The sequence below is a fragment of the Diospyros lotus genome, chromosome 6 (assembly GCF_014633365.1).
Source record: "Diospyros lotus cultivar Yz01 chromosome 6, ASM1463336v1, whole genome shotgun sequence".
NCBI classification, from domain to species: domain Eukaryota; kingdom Viridiplantae; phylum Streptophyta; class Magnoliopsida; order Ericales; family Ebenaceae; genus Diospyros; species Diospyros lotus.
The window spans coordinates 36620803-36635925 of record NC_068343.1 but is presented as its reverse complement, the minus strand read 5'-3'; the positions used below and the strand labels follow the sequence as shown (position 1 = coordinate 36635925).

At 33.0% G+C, this 15123-nt stretch overlaps 2 protein-coding genes across 2 annotated transcripts; both read right to left on the bottom strand.

The window, feature by feature from the left end:
• Positions 1-235: 235 nt before the first annotated feature.
• On the bottom strand, positions 236-5069 carry LOC127804499 (uncharacterized). The gene is made up of 9 exons (XM_052341370.1): positions 4772-5069; positions 4319-4372; positions 4054-4200; positions 3748-3980; positions 3463-3678; positions 3259-3351; positions 3067-3165; positions 2693-2962; positions 236-259 (listed from the first exon to the last, which is right to left on the bottom strand). Exons 1-9 carry the CDS (start codon positions 5067-5069, stop codon positions 236-238), a joined length of 1434 nt encoding a protein of 477 aa, XP_052197330.1.
• Positions 5070-6442: 1373 nt separating this feature from the next.
• LOC127804498 (uncharacterized) lies at positions 6443-9061 on the bottom strand. The gene has a single exon (XM_052341369.1). It carries the CDS (start codon positions 9059-9061, stop codon positions 6443-6445), a length of 2619 nt encoding a protein of 872 aa, XP_052197329.1.
• Positions 9062-15123: the final 6062 nt, after the last annotated feature.

Here is a 15123-nt window from a genome sequence, read left to right as displayed (position 1 = left end):
ACACACCAAAAGTAGTATATATAAGTGTTAATTGCCAACAAATTACACCAAAGAATATGTTCAACTAAAAATAACACTTTGACAATTGTATATACTATTAAAAAATTTACACCAAAAAAGATATTCAATTAAAAGTAACATTTTAACAATCATATATACTATTCAAAAATGTACAACAAAACACTATATATAGTCATAAAACTGTTCATGTACTCCAAAATAGCAGTTGTTTCCTTTAGAGTCTTGTTGCCTCATTGACCTACAAAAACAAGAAATAAAGCATTAAATTAGAATCAAATAAGTGTTCATGTTTTCTTTATAAAATGTTAGAAATAGAATTAACAAATTTCAAAATGTCTCCATCACAAACTATATAACATACAATCACTAAAATGTACCAAAACATAGAAACTCTTAAATATAGAGTAGATTGAAATGTAAATTAACAAAAACACCAAACCTTAGTTCTATAGAATGGAGCCACCTATATGAATTCTAATTTGTGAATTATCTTTATCCATCACCATATCTCCTCACATTTCTTTATCTACTAAAATGTAGTCCTATGACCCAACATAAAATAATAAAAAATAAATATAATATATATTATGATACATATGTATTCAACACATATTCTGGCAAATTAACAAAAATTATTATAGTCCTATATTCCATAATCAACAGAACCAGTGCAAAGCTTGTTCAATCCAGTAGCAATACAACACAAAATCAATTAATAAATGTGTCGTACATTCTGAGAACGGAGCACTTTATTTCATACAAACCCACCACCCTTCGAAAGACAAAATGAAAGGCAGCTTATCTGTGTGTGTGTGTGTGTGAGAGAGAGAGAGAGAGAGATACTTTACAAATAAATAAAATTAAAGGGGGAGGCATTCCCATTTCACCATGCACGCTCCTCATTTTGCAAGAGTCATTAATTTTCACACAACTTTTTTTTTAATGCTATTTCCACAACTTGAACCAATGACTTTCTAGTAAAAAAGGAGTAACAACACCATTGTTATCGTGGCTCATTATCTTTTTGAAATAATTTACATATGCATAAAAAGGTTCCAAACAGGATGCATCCGGCAAAGAAAAGATCAATAAAATAGGCCACAGCCAGCAAAGTAAATAAGAGCAATTTTCTTTAAAATCAAACCTAAACTTTTGTGATTGTTTTAATTTTAGATTGAATTTTTAATTTTTTTTTTAACTAATAGCATCTAATTTTAATTTTGAACTATAGTTAACTAAAAATCGTTAAATACAAATAGGTCCTATTGAGAGTGCTTAATTTGGCTGCTAACTTTAATAAAAAAAAAAATGTACTTTATATAAATGAAATATATATAAAAAAAAAAAAAAACAAACTCTACCACAGACATGCATACCTAGAGTGTATGTATCCTTGCATATAGAAACTGTAGACAAAAACAAAAGTAATTCTGAAAAGAAGGCAGTGGGGGCATTCCCACTGCCCACTGGCCACGCAATGAGAAGGGGGTTAAATTCAATGGACCTGTTGCCAAAAACAAATGGGCAATTAACGAACGCCCACCTGGTTTCAAGCTTACCCAAAACGGGCATTTCACACACGCATGTAGTGACAAAACAAAACCCAGTCCCCGACAAATCTAGTTTCAGAGAGCAAATCTGATGTTTACTCCTACCAGCAATATTGAATCTTACTAAGCAAAAAATAAATCCAATCACAATCCTACAAGAAAAAAAAAAAAATCAAATTTATTAAGAGAAGCAAATTTAATGTGTTTTTGCTTGATGCCTACTTCTACAAGCTAGAGATGACCAATAAATTTTATTATGTCAATAAACTAAGCTTATAATATAATGCATCCCCAGTTCTTGAATATGTGCTCACACTCTCTCCCATCCTCTTCTAAATTGGATTAGGGTAGAGAAATCGTAATTCTCCTTTATATTGGACTGGGTCATTAATGCCCCCAATCCACAAATTCAAGATAAACTCAACAATGTCAATTTGACACATAATACACCTGGTAAACTTGGCCATGCACGTCAAAAATCACAATTTGCAATTTGAAACATATTTCATTCAATGGTTTACTACTCCAAAATAATTTGGAACATGCAGTAGCAAAATCTATAGCTACCAACCTCAAAGAACACACCGTGAACAATATTATGTACTTCTTTCCCTGAACCAAATCGAGCTTATGAGCATCTAAAATTCCATGATGGTGAGCCATTCCAATATGTCTTATCATCTTTGAATTCTACAAGTGAAGCCTTCTTCATGAAGATGGCATTTTCCTATTCTCTGTGTGAATAACTATATGTATGTCAAATGTGCAATTCTGTTGTCTTTACGCTGCTTTTGGTTTTTCTACTTTATGCATATAGTTCCCATCTACTTTATGCATAAAGTATGGTTTTCTACTTTATGCATGTATGTCAAATAACTCTATATATGTCAAATGTGCATTCTACTTTATGCATATGTTAGAAATTTGCTGCTTCTGGTTTTCTACTTTATGCAACCACCCATTTTTTTCATTCATGGCAATTCTAAATTTTTCTTAGTTTAAAAAGGAAGATAAAGATTTCTACTCCACTAATTTAATTTCAAGCCCGATAAGTCAACAACAGAAGCTATACTTGCAAAAATCTAAAAAAAAGTCGGGGGATAAACAGAATTATATATTACCTCAATAGATTGAGATGTAGAAGGTTGATCTTGACTCCTAAATTGCATAAATTCTTTAAATGCATCTTCTAGAGCTTTCACCCGGTCTTTAAGCATCTTGTTCTCTTCTTCCAGTTCATTCTTGCTTGAAGATGCAAGTTTTAATTCTTTAGGTCTCACCCCACCACCATACAAAAGAACATGATTCTTGACTTGGGGGCCAAAACAAGTCTCAATAATTTCAAGATTTGACATTTCAGGATTCGATTGGATGGTTTGAACTAGTTGATCCTACAAAACATGTTCATGGTATAATTTAATACACATTAAATACAATTGGGTGTGAAAAATTGAACAAGAAAATTAAAACAAGTGTCATTAACTATTTAACTTACATATGTTTCTTGTTCTTTCGGCTCCACCAACTTCTCACCTTTCTTCCTAGTTGAAAACCACATTTCTGCTAAATTGGGTTCATGACCATTTTTGCCTCCCTAAATAAAATGAAAAGTTTAGAGTAACCACTATCTAACAAACTATTGATATGTATAAAGTAAGAAAATTGTTAAAGGTATATGTTATAGTACCATTTGGTATGCAATCTCTCGCATTGGTTTGCTTCCGGTCCTATGGGGCATGCGTGGCTGCTTTCTATTTTTCGAATTTCTTTCACTTTTTTCCTATCCAAATTTAGAGAATTTAATAACAACATAAAGTATATCAATGAGATAGAAATGCTACTCCTTAAAAAACTAGAAGTAGAATTACCAAAGAAAATCAAGACTGTTTACCTTGAAGGATGAAGCTTGAAAATGATTTTTGACAAGCCATTCCCAATCTTCTTGATCTTGGATCTCAATGGGTTTTTTCTTTAGAATGTCTTGTACACTATTGTACGGTTTGATATATTTTCTATTCAATAAGGACCTCCAATTATTCCACAAGGAACGCATGTGACAAAGTGCATCTTTACGGTGATCCTCCATATTATCATTTTTAAACTTCTCCTACAAAGAAAAGTTGAACAAATCAATAACCAAAATTGAAAATATATATATCAACTAATTTTTATTTACCTTAATTGCAGCCCACATGTGGCTCTTCTCTTGTTCTCCAATTTCCTTCCAACTATGAACTCTAACAGAACAAATATTAAAATCACGAACAATCCGTCCCAAGTGTCTTGAAAAAGCCTCATGATTAGGTCCAACAGCTCGATTTTTGTAGAAAGTTACTTCTAGTTGGTCATCATTTTTCAGAGCTGCAACTCTCTTGTTCTTGTTCATTCCTCGAACTCTTCTCTGTTTGTCTGACATAATTTGTTAAAGTTACATAATTATGTATTAATGTGTATAAATACCAAAATTATGATAAATAAATACCATCATTTTCCACTCGTCCTTTCTTTTTTATTGGTGATTGATGTGGATGCGGTTCGACTTCATTAGGCTGTGGTGCAGTTTTATCAATTAGTGTATTGTCTGGAAGACATTGGAAATCATTAGTTGACTGATTTTGTCTTTCTTTCCCTATGAAGCAACAAATACCAAAACCAAACTTATTAAGTTCTAAATAAATATCTTAGGAAATTTAGAATCATTCAATTAAGAATAACATTAAAAATTTAAGAAGAAAATAATATCAAACCAGTGCGTTCAATACGGCCTAAACCATCATGACTTTGATTTTCTATTTCTTTTTCTGTGAAGCAACAAAAAATAAAAATTAAAAACTTAATAGATCTAGAATCATTCAATTAAAAAATAGAATTAAAGTTTCAAAGGAAACCAATTTCAAACTTGCGCATCCAATACTAACTGAATCATCATGACCATGATCTCCCATTTCTTTTCATGTGAAGCAACAAAAAACAAAATAAAAAAACCTAATGGATTCCAAATAAATATCTTAAATGGCCTATAATCATTCAATTAATTAGTAAAATTAAATACTTAAGAAGAAAACAATTTCAAACATGTGCGCCTAATACAAACTAATAATATCCTATTTCTTTTTATGTGAAGCAAGAAAAAACAAAATTTAAGGACCTAATAATATCTTCAAAGATCTAAAATCAACTAAGAAGTAATATCTCCAAACCTGATCCTTCGATATGTTTTGGTAACTTGAAGGAAACTGGGCGTGTTGACTTATCCTCGTACACAAAGATATGAATATTCATTTCATTATGACTTCCTTGAAACATTTGAAGCAAATCAGCATCACATGTAACCCGCATCTCATCCCCATACATGATGTGCATCCCAACAGTATATATATCTAGCTGTTTTGAGCATGTCTCTAGCATGTCCAAGTATGTGTACTTGTCTGGGTCAACTTCTTTTTCTAATTCTATTTTGCTATTCTCAAAGTAGAAAAGCAAATTGTGCAGCAACATGTTACCTATCACAAAACTCTTTGCTTAGATAAAAAAAAAAATGCTATTAATTGAACAAATTCAAGGGCCAAAAAGCATACAATAATACAAACCTGGGTTCCCCAACACCAACCCCTTTGTTGCCTCAAAAACAAAACGTTGCGAACTTTTACTAGCTCCTTTTTCATTTTTCTTTTCGATTGAGACTTTTGATCCTCTATTAGAAGAACATGTTGGCCTTGAAGTTGACAAACCCCTTACCTTTCCTCTAAGTAAAGTACCTGGAGGTATGAAGACATGTTTACCAGTCTTTGAGCCTTCCTTATCCTTTGTCTCTTTCATATTACTACAAAGCACAACCAAAATAAATTAGTAACATATAACAAAATAAACATGCATGCACAATAAAAAACTAGGTATGCGCAATATATGCATGCACATATAAAAGTAAATGCAAAAGAGATAAAATTTAATACCTTAGTTTCTTTCCTTTCTTTTCTTTGAATAAATAGTTGTGTTAACGACCATTGGGCCCATGTCTTTCCTTGTCCAATGCACATTATCACCTATATCCATTGAGGTGGAAGCTTGAAATTCAGGTGGGATTGATGCATTTTGAGGACTGATTTCAAATGTTTGATTTGCATCATCAATGTCATCATCCTTTTGAAATGGGAAAGTATATAAATCACGAGGTTGTGTTTTTGTAACTACATGCCATCCTTTGATGTAGTTGTCATCCATATAAAATACTTGGGACACTTGATTGGCTAATACAAAGTGATCATTACCTTTCAAAAATCGACATGGGTTAATAGATACGAATCCATATTTATCGACCTTGATGCCTTTATTTGTATCATGAACATCAAACCATTTGCATCGAAATAGTACTACTCTATTGTTATCAAGATATTGTAACTCAATTACTTCTGTCAAAATGCCATAGTAGTCTATTTCATCCTTCCCATTTCCCACATCACCAAGTACAACTACTCCACTATTTTGTGTCGTTAATTTTTTATCATAGTGTTCCACGTGAAACCTATACCCATTGACAATGTAACCATTGTAAAATGCCACATTTTTTAATGGCCCACGGGACAATGACAACATGCTCTCATCTATGTTGCTCCGATCTTGACTATGTAATCTTGCAACCTACAAATCAATTATTTTAAGTGAATTCACATATACTAAAATAAAGCATAAAAAGAATCACAATACACTTACCCTAAACTTGAACCATTTAGTAAAATTTATATTCCACTCTTGCTTGGATAGTTGTAAGGCTGTGACTGATTGAATTCTAGAATACTCTCTGTAGATATAAAATAGTTATTATTGAGTATAACAAAATTAAAAGAAAGTGACATTAAGATTAAAGTTGGATCTTACTCAATAAATGGCTGAACTTTGCTGCAATTCCTTAGAATATATATATGTGCTTCAATCCACTCATTGTTTTCTAGATCACGGGTAATTCCAGCTCCCAAAAGTCTCCCACGTTGGTTGAACACAAGTGAACCTCCATTGTGCACATCACCCTCGTAATTTCTATCCAGCCTGTTAAACTTTGTCTCCATGCTATGCAAGTACCTTGAACAAAGCATCATGCACTCACTAGCAATGTATCCTTCAGCAATTGAGCCTTCTGGGTGTGTTTTGTTACGAACAAACGATTTCAAATTATACAAATATCTCTCCATGGGGTACATCCATCGATACTGTATGGGCCCACCGACCTTAACCTCATTTGGCAAATGTATCGGCAAGTGCTCTATTACATTAAAAAAAGATGGTGGAAAGATCATTTCTAACTTGCAGAGAGTGACAAAAATTTGAGATTCAATTTGCTCTATTTCTTTTACCCTTAATGCCTTACCACTCAATATCTTGAAAAACAAAGACAATTCAGTGAGTGCCTCGCATACATCATTAGGAACGATGCCACGTAATGCAATAGGAAGTATATGCTGAATAAGAACATGACAATCATGGCTCTTCAAACCGATAATTTTGTGGTCTTTGAGGTTAACACATTGAGATATGTTGGATGAAAATCCATCAGGAACCCTTAATTTTTTTAAAAATATAAGGAATGCATCCTTTTCCTTTGGAGACAAAACATTACTTGCAGGTGGTAAAAAAACTTTGTCTCCTTGTACAATTGGGTGTAGCTCTGGTCGTATGCCCATTGATTTTAAGTCAAGCCGAGACTTTAAATTGTCCTTAGTCTTTCCCTTAACATTCATGATAGTTCCAAGAATGTTATCACATATATTCTTCTCAATGTGCATCACATCCAAATTATGTCGTAGCAAAAGTGTACTCCAATATGGAAGCTTAAAGAATATACTTTTTTTGTTCCAATTATCTCCCCTATTTTCATGATTTATCTTGGTCTTCAATTGACGAGATTTAGTTAAAGTAATCCCTTCAAGGTCTTGCACTTGCTTTAGAACATCTACACCAGAAAGTAAGTTTGGAGCGACCCCTCTTTCCCTTGTACCATCAAAAGAAACCCTATTATTTCTCCATTTGTGATTCATAGGCAAATAACGTCGATGACCCATATAACATTGTTTCCCACCGTTAGTAAGCCTTATCGAAAAAGTATTCTTGTTACAACAAGGACATGCTAATTTTCCTTTTGTACTCCATCCAGATAAAATCCCATAAGCAGGGAAGTCATTGATCGTCCACATCAAAGCTGCATGCATCATAAAATTTTGACGTGTTGACACATCAAAGGTTTCAACACCCAATTCCCACAACTCCTTTAATTCATCTATCAAAGGTTGGAGGTAAGTATCAATTGCATCCCCTGGTCCATCTGGTCCTGGGATAAGCATTGACAAAAGGAAATTAGACGGCTTCATGCAAACCCAAGGCTCCACATTATACGGAATAAGCACCACTGGCCATATACTATACGGTGCTCTTGAATTAGAAAAAGGTTGAAAGCCATCACTAGCAAGACCAAGTCTAACATTACGAGGTTCTGAGGCAAAATTTGGATGGACTTTATCAAAATCCTTCCACGCCATTGAATCAGCTGGGTGTCTTATCACTCCATCATCTATTCTTTTATCAAAATGCCATCTCATAGAAGAGGTTGTCTTGGAAGACATAAACAACCTCTGAAGTCGTGGCTTTAATGGAAAGTAACGTAGAGTTTTTACTGGTATTTTCTTACCATTTGTTTTCATCTTAAATTCTCCACTACGATAATCTTTCTTCCATCGAGAAGCACCACATACCTTGCAACAGTCACATCCATTGTCGGTCTTCCAATACAACATGCAATCATTCACACAAGAGTCATACTTTTCATAAGACAAACCAATGTCATGCAATACCTTTTTCGCATTATAGTATGAGTCTGGTAAGAAAGACCCTTCAGGTAAGAATTCTTTTAACAATTGCAACAACATAGTAAATGACTTATTACTCCAATGACCAAGACTCTTGATATGCAACAATTTAAGAATTGCAGATAATCTTGAAACTAGTGAACCAGGATATATTGGTTGCTCAAGGTCATCTATCAACTTGTAAAACTGTTTGGCTCCATTATTCGGCTCCATTTCAGGCAAATTTTGGGTATTTGGAAATTCAACATCTTCATTATTTTCATCTAATCCTTTAAACTGAGGGTACAAATCATTTATGAATTGTTGGATCTCATCATCACTATCATCTAGAACACTAGTATCATATTGTAAGATCTCATTTTCTTCATCCTCAGACTCAGATTGAGGCTCATTGCTTAGTTCACCATGATGATACCAAAATGTATACCCTTCAGATATTCCATGTATCATTAGATGTGCCTCAATAGACTCATGAGTTCCAAGATCAGTATTGCAACATTTTGTGCATGGGCACCGAATCTTATTTTTGGCACCCAACTTCTTTAAAGCATAATCTAGAAACTTTTGTACCCCTATTTGATAAGCTTCATTAAGTCGATCATTGACAAGATTCATCCACTCCTTACTAGGTGCCATTATCTCATAAAAGAATGACAATCTTGTACTTCACCTAAACAATATAACAATAATATCATTTAGCTAATAAGCCTTAAGAAATAAAGTTGGCTATTCATAACAAAATTTAGCTTCTCATTATCAGAGTTGGACTTTAAACTTGTATGAACTTTTAGAAAACTAAACTTTAAAAGCAAGTAAACAAAAGTTTAGGCCAACTTATTACTTGAACAATTCAAAGCTTGTTGAATCAATTAAAAGCTTGTGTGTGTGTGAAAATTATAATGTAACTTAAACTTTTTGAGCATGTAAAAGTCAATCACTGTAAATTTGTTGAGGAGGTGGAGAGCTCTAAAATTGGAGCATGATTAGGCTTGGGAGAATAAATAAATCATTTGGGTGATTTCATGTCTCCTAATGGACTAATAGTAACACCCCTCCCGCCCCCATAATAATGCCTACTGATAAAGTAATTACTTACACCAATTAAAATTAAAAATGTGCTTTTTAATTAAAGCATCAATTTTACAACCCTAAAAGATAACTAGGACTCCACATCCACAAATAAACCAACATTTTTTTTATTTTCTATCTATTTTTTTCTGTTTTGGATAATAAGAGTGTTTTCCTAAAAATCTCAAATTTAAGAAGAAAGAGATTAATAATATTGACATTAATTGTTTAAGGATATTCTGGAATTCATATACTAGTTGAACAATAATAAAAAGTCATAAATTGACCTTCCCTAATATAACCTAATTGGTGAGTAATGGCGCTTACTCATTTTACAAATAAATGTTTTTTTCAACATTCAAAATTATCCTTTCAAGTGACTATTTTTGTCTTACTAAAATGAAAAGTAAGTACATCTGGGTCAATTAACACTCAATACTACCATACGTGTATCTTTTACATACTACTATAAAGTAGTATGTAAAATGAGAGGCGTAATTGAAATATATACTAACAAAAATATATATATATGAAAATATATATATACTAACAAAAATGTTCATATATGAAAATATATATTCAATTTTACCCTCTGCGAATTAGTTAAAATGTTCATATATGTTCATAAATATATATGAACAACATTTTATGTCTCTATCCTATTAAATTAAACACCCATCCACCTATAAAGCACCTTATTATTATTGTAATACATAAACAATCTACTTATGATTATGACAATCTTAACGCTTTTAAGCATTATTGTTCAATAAATTCATGTTCATTATTGATAAAAGGCTAGGCTAGGTTATATAATGACCCAAATATAAGCCCATTTTGAAGGAAACTTAATCCATAAGAAGCCCAATAAAGAGTACTCATAAAGTCTTTTTGTCAATTTTTATTTATTTGTTAAAATATAAAACTAGATATTACTTTCGATAACCATATTGTTTTTTTAACATTTCGAAAATAAAAACTGAAAATTATATTTAACAAAAAAAAAAGATAAATTAATTGTATATACCTCATGTATTTTGGTCATTTGACCAGAACACCTTTTATAATTTATTTTTTCTTGAGTTAATTCTTATATTTCACACTCAAATTATAGACACCATTCATTAATAATGACATTAATAAAACTAAAATTAAGAACAAATTAAGGTTAATTTTTGTTTAATTTAGATGCTGTGGCTTGCTTTTTTCTTCTTTTGGTTTCATAAGTACGTTGTAACAATTAACATTAGAAGCAAGTGAATCTTTTGGTTTTATAACAGTACATTCCTCTGTTTTTTTAACATCAGAAGCTTGCTCTAAATAGTCAAATTAGGAAGGAAAGAAGCAGGATCGAGCATATGCAATCACTGTAATATATATACATACACACATTATACAAGATTATATAGCTTTAGCGCCACACGATCAGTCGAATCGAAGTTTCAAAGTATCAAATAAATATATATATATATATATATACACACATAATCCATAGACATACACACAGAAAACATATATACATATATACATATATACACACATAATACATATACACACACAGAATATATATACACACACAGAATATATATACACGCTGACTACATATACACACATAATATATATATATATATACCTTCTTTGAGGCAGCGAAGGCGGAGGCGAATTTGGCAGCGGTGGCAACCGAAGGCGGAGGCAGAGGCAGCGGCAGTGGCTACGACAGGAGGCGCGGCGAATCGATGGGCAATGAGAGTACTTCACAGAGAGAGAGAGAGAGAGAGAGGAAGAGAGCGGAGTTAGGGATTTGATGATTTGGGGAAGAAGGGGAAAGGGAGAGGGAGAGAAAAGAGAGGGAGAGATATACACGGCGGGATTATTAATTTGTTAAATAAAAATCAAATCATTTATACAAATAATATTATTAATTATTTAATTGATAAAAATAAAATAATTTATGATTATAATAACTAATAAAATAATAATTTAAATTATTAATCTAAAATATGGTAATAAAATAATTTAAATTATTGTATCAAATTAATATTTATTTAAAAATATAATTATATTATAAATCTAATAATTATAATAAATTAATTAGTTTGATATATTGTATTATTATAATAATTATAATAAATTAATTATTATAAGTAGTACTTAAATTTTAATATTTTTTTATTTTATAGTTAGAATTAAAAATTTTAGCCAATAACGACGGGAAAATGATTGATTAACGACGACTTATTTTGCCTGTCGTTAAAAGTTATCTTATAACGACGGGATTTATATTTAGTCGTTAATAGTACTACATTAACGACCAAAACTAATGTTGTCGCTAATTTTTGGTCGTTAATGCCAGTTTTTGTTGTAGTGCAAATATCTTCTTAATCCAGTCACAGCGTGTTTTTGGAACAAGTTTCCAAGCCACTTTCTGATCAAACCACACAAATTCGGTGGTGGGCATCTCTCTCCCGATGTTGCCACGTACTCCCTTCCACTATCTTATGTCCCTTGTGTATATTAGTCTTGTGAAAATGAGGAGGAGGAGATTGTGTTTAGCCAAGAGACGAAGAGGAAGAAGAACAATGAGGAAGAAGAAGAAGGAATTTCCAAGCAAGCTCTTCTCTTATCCTCACTTTTCTTTGATTTTCTATCAAGATTAGGCATGAAATGTGGTTGGATCCTCTCCAATTGCTGTGGTTATGAGCTGTTAAATTCATGGGTTTTACTAGTATATATATATAAGTATGCATGCGTATGTATACATATTTCGTGGCTTGCTAGCAGCTGTTTGCCAAGGCCCTATTTAAATCCCTATTCGGTTTCCCGGTTTCTCAATTCGATGGGTTTAGTGTGTGCCTTAATCCATGCCATAGTCTTTCTAATCAAGTGATTTGGTGTTGTGAGTTGTAGTGGAGGAACATAAATTAGTTAAGCTTGCTGTGGCCAAACTTATGGTTTGTTAAGCAATGAAGCTTGAGGCCATCTATTTGACGCGTACACATGCACATATACATATTTATGTATATATATATATTTATGTGAGGGTAAGTAATTAATATTAAAAACTTTAACATAATTATAATGAAATGTTATTATTATTATTATCTTTTACATAAGCTAACAGTTGATGTGTAATGCTCTTATTGTTATTAGTAAATAATATGTAGTGTTATTATTAATATATTCATATACTTGCATGTAAGTTAGCAAATGATATTGAGACTAGATGTATTGGTGGATAATATGTAATGATATTATTATTAAGTTATTTCTTTATTAAAAGTAATGATAATAATAATGTTAATAAATAATATGTATTTTATGTTATAATTCATTGATTAATTTATTATAAGGTAAGAGTATAATTTAATATGGTGATAGAAGCTATAACCGTACCAGCATTTCTTGGTTGTATTCCAGAGAGTTTGTTAACTTTCTACGTTCTAAATGGAATAAAGATAGGTACCTTCGGATTGGTTGCTAGCTAGTGTTCATAGGGATCATGTGTGCGCATTATAACACTGTTTTCCCTGTCCCAACCAGTTAAACTCATACTACATGACCAAGTGCTAAACGTTCACTCAAGTTGGGGTTATGTATTATGTCTGGTCTACTATGCCACCCTTTATTTGTTGCATTTGCACAGTCTTGTCGCCAGTTCTTGAGATACAGCTGTACGATGTCCTGAACCGAGTTATTTAGAGATGCTTTGGCGTGCCCAGTTTCTATTTTGGACGCTTATGCGTGCCAGCGGGTGTTGGTCACTCCCACCCGAGCGAGCTTTAACTCAAGTGACAGGTACTATTTGCCTTCAAGGCAGCAGCAAGTTTGTGATATGGACTTGGGTGCTAGTGCATTCCTTATTTGGGCCCCAAGATCTTTTATGTGAGCATCATTATTTTTACAGTTGATACCTGTATCAGTTTACGAGATTGCTTGGCATCTTATGCATGAGTTTCGATTTGTGATGCACTTGAGTCCAAAACAGGTTTACTCTTAGCTCCTTCCTTTGTTTATGAGCTTGCTGAGTCATTTGGACTCACCTTGTTTTCTCTTCATTCCAAGTAAAGGTAAGGACCCAGTTGTGGGCGAGTCTAGAGATTCCCAAGTTCCAGGGTAGGCGATGTACAGGGCCATGTAAACCTAGCAGTTGTCAGCCTGAGGGTTTCTTTTGATGCATTTTGTTGCTTTTGGATTGCATTTTGATTCAGTTTATTGGGTCTGTATGGACTATGTTTTATTTTGTAGCCATTGTGCCAGTATTGTATGTTATGCATGCCTAGGCTATGTAAGCCTAGAGGTCAGTCGTTGTATAGCAGGTTAAGGTTTTGATACTCATGTCGTGCCAAGTTTCCTTTATCAGGTTTTTAGTATCTATAAGTTGCACCAGGTTCAAGTTGTCTCTATTTTAGTAGGGCATCCACTCCGGTTCCTTGGGGACTTGGGTGGGGGCCTTACAGTTATGATCATTTTGTCATACTTGTTCATATATTATTGCATAGGAAGATGTGATTTTCATACGGCGTGATATTATTGGCATATTGTACTTGTGCATGGGAATGGGATGTCGCCTCGATAGTGTAGCCGTAATTCCCCAAAGGCAATTAATGGAACAACGTTAGGATTATCTTGTCGAAGGTGTTAAGATTCTGCCTAGGGTTCCGTGCCGAGCTGGGCCTAGGAAGTTACACTACAGCAAATGTTTGTTCATGTATTTGCATCATGCATTCATGTAACTGTTTTAAAACGCTTACTAGAAGGTTCATCTTCTAATTGAGTTATGCCTCTGGAACATTCAAACGTTCCAGTTAGAACTTGCAGATATGGCAAGGAGATGATTGAGACGTACCGGCACGTGATGACGTAGCTGATGGATTTGGTGAGTAGATCTGGTATTTGCTCCTATATGAAGATCCATATATGTTTTAGTTGAGAGATAGCCGTGTATGATGTTATTATTTATTATTTGAAGTATTTAGTTGTTATCTCTTGATGATGAGTCTCCATGTATTTAAGTATTTGAAGATGTAATGGTACAGATTCTTATGATATATTTAAAGTGAATTCAATTGTGTTCCATATTAAGTTTCGATTATTGCTTCCACAATTATAAATGATATGCTGGGGGTTTTTTGAATTCAGTACTTGAGGTTTAAGTTATGTACCGTATTTAAGAAAAAAAAAAGGAATTTAAGAATTTATGTATATTTTGGGCCTCAGCATAGTGACACGTTCCATAAGAGAAAGCGGGGTGTTATAGTTTCCCACTTAGGTTTTTAACTTTTACATTTTTGCCCCCTAAGTAATTTCCAACTACATTTTGCCCCTTTCCTTAGCACCCCTCATCTTTCCACTAATTCCACTAAGTCCTACAAGTTCCAAACTCTTCTTTCCCCCTGGAACTCCCAGAAAATTCATCGTTTCAACCTCTTTCAAGCAGTTTACACATTTTACACTTTGGCCCGGATGCCCCCAATTGCATATTTTTGCTCCCAAATTTTCACTAATCTCTTAGTTTTGTCAACCCTAATTCCTTGGCCATTTTTATCTTCCTTACTTTTCCCTGGTGTGGTCACTTACCTCTTTCATTTATGTTTAAAAATTACACATTGGCCCGAAACATTGATAAATCT

Excerpts from the sequence above, each read along its gene's own strand:
- LOC127804499 (XM_052341370.1), bottom strand. The coding sequence starts at position 5,069 with ATGTTGCTGCACAATTTGCTTTTCTACTTTGAGAATAGCAAAATAGAA. Across the intron at positions 3,166-3,258 it reads GAGAGATTGCATACCAAATG|GGAGGCAAAAATGGTCATGA; the intron begins GTACTATAACAT and ends CATTTTATTTAG. Across the intron at positions 2,963-3,066 it reads CGAAAGAACAAGAAACATAT|GATCAACTAGTTCAAACCAT; the intron begins GTAAGTTAAATA and ends CATGTTTTGTAG.
- LOC127804498 (XM_052341369.1), bottom strand. The coding sequence starts at position 9,061 with ATGGCACCTAGTAAGGAGTGGATGAATCTTGTCAATGATCGACTTAAT.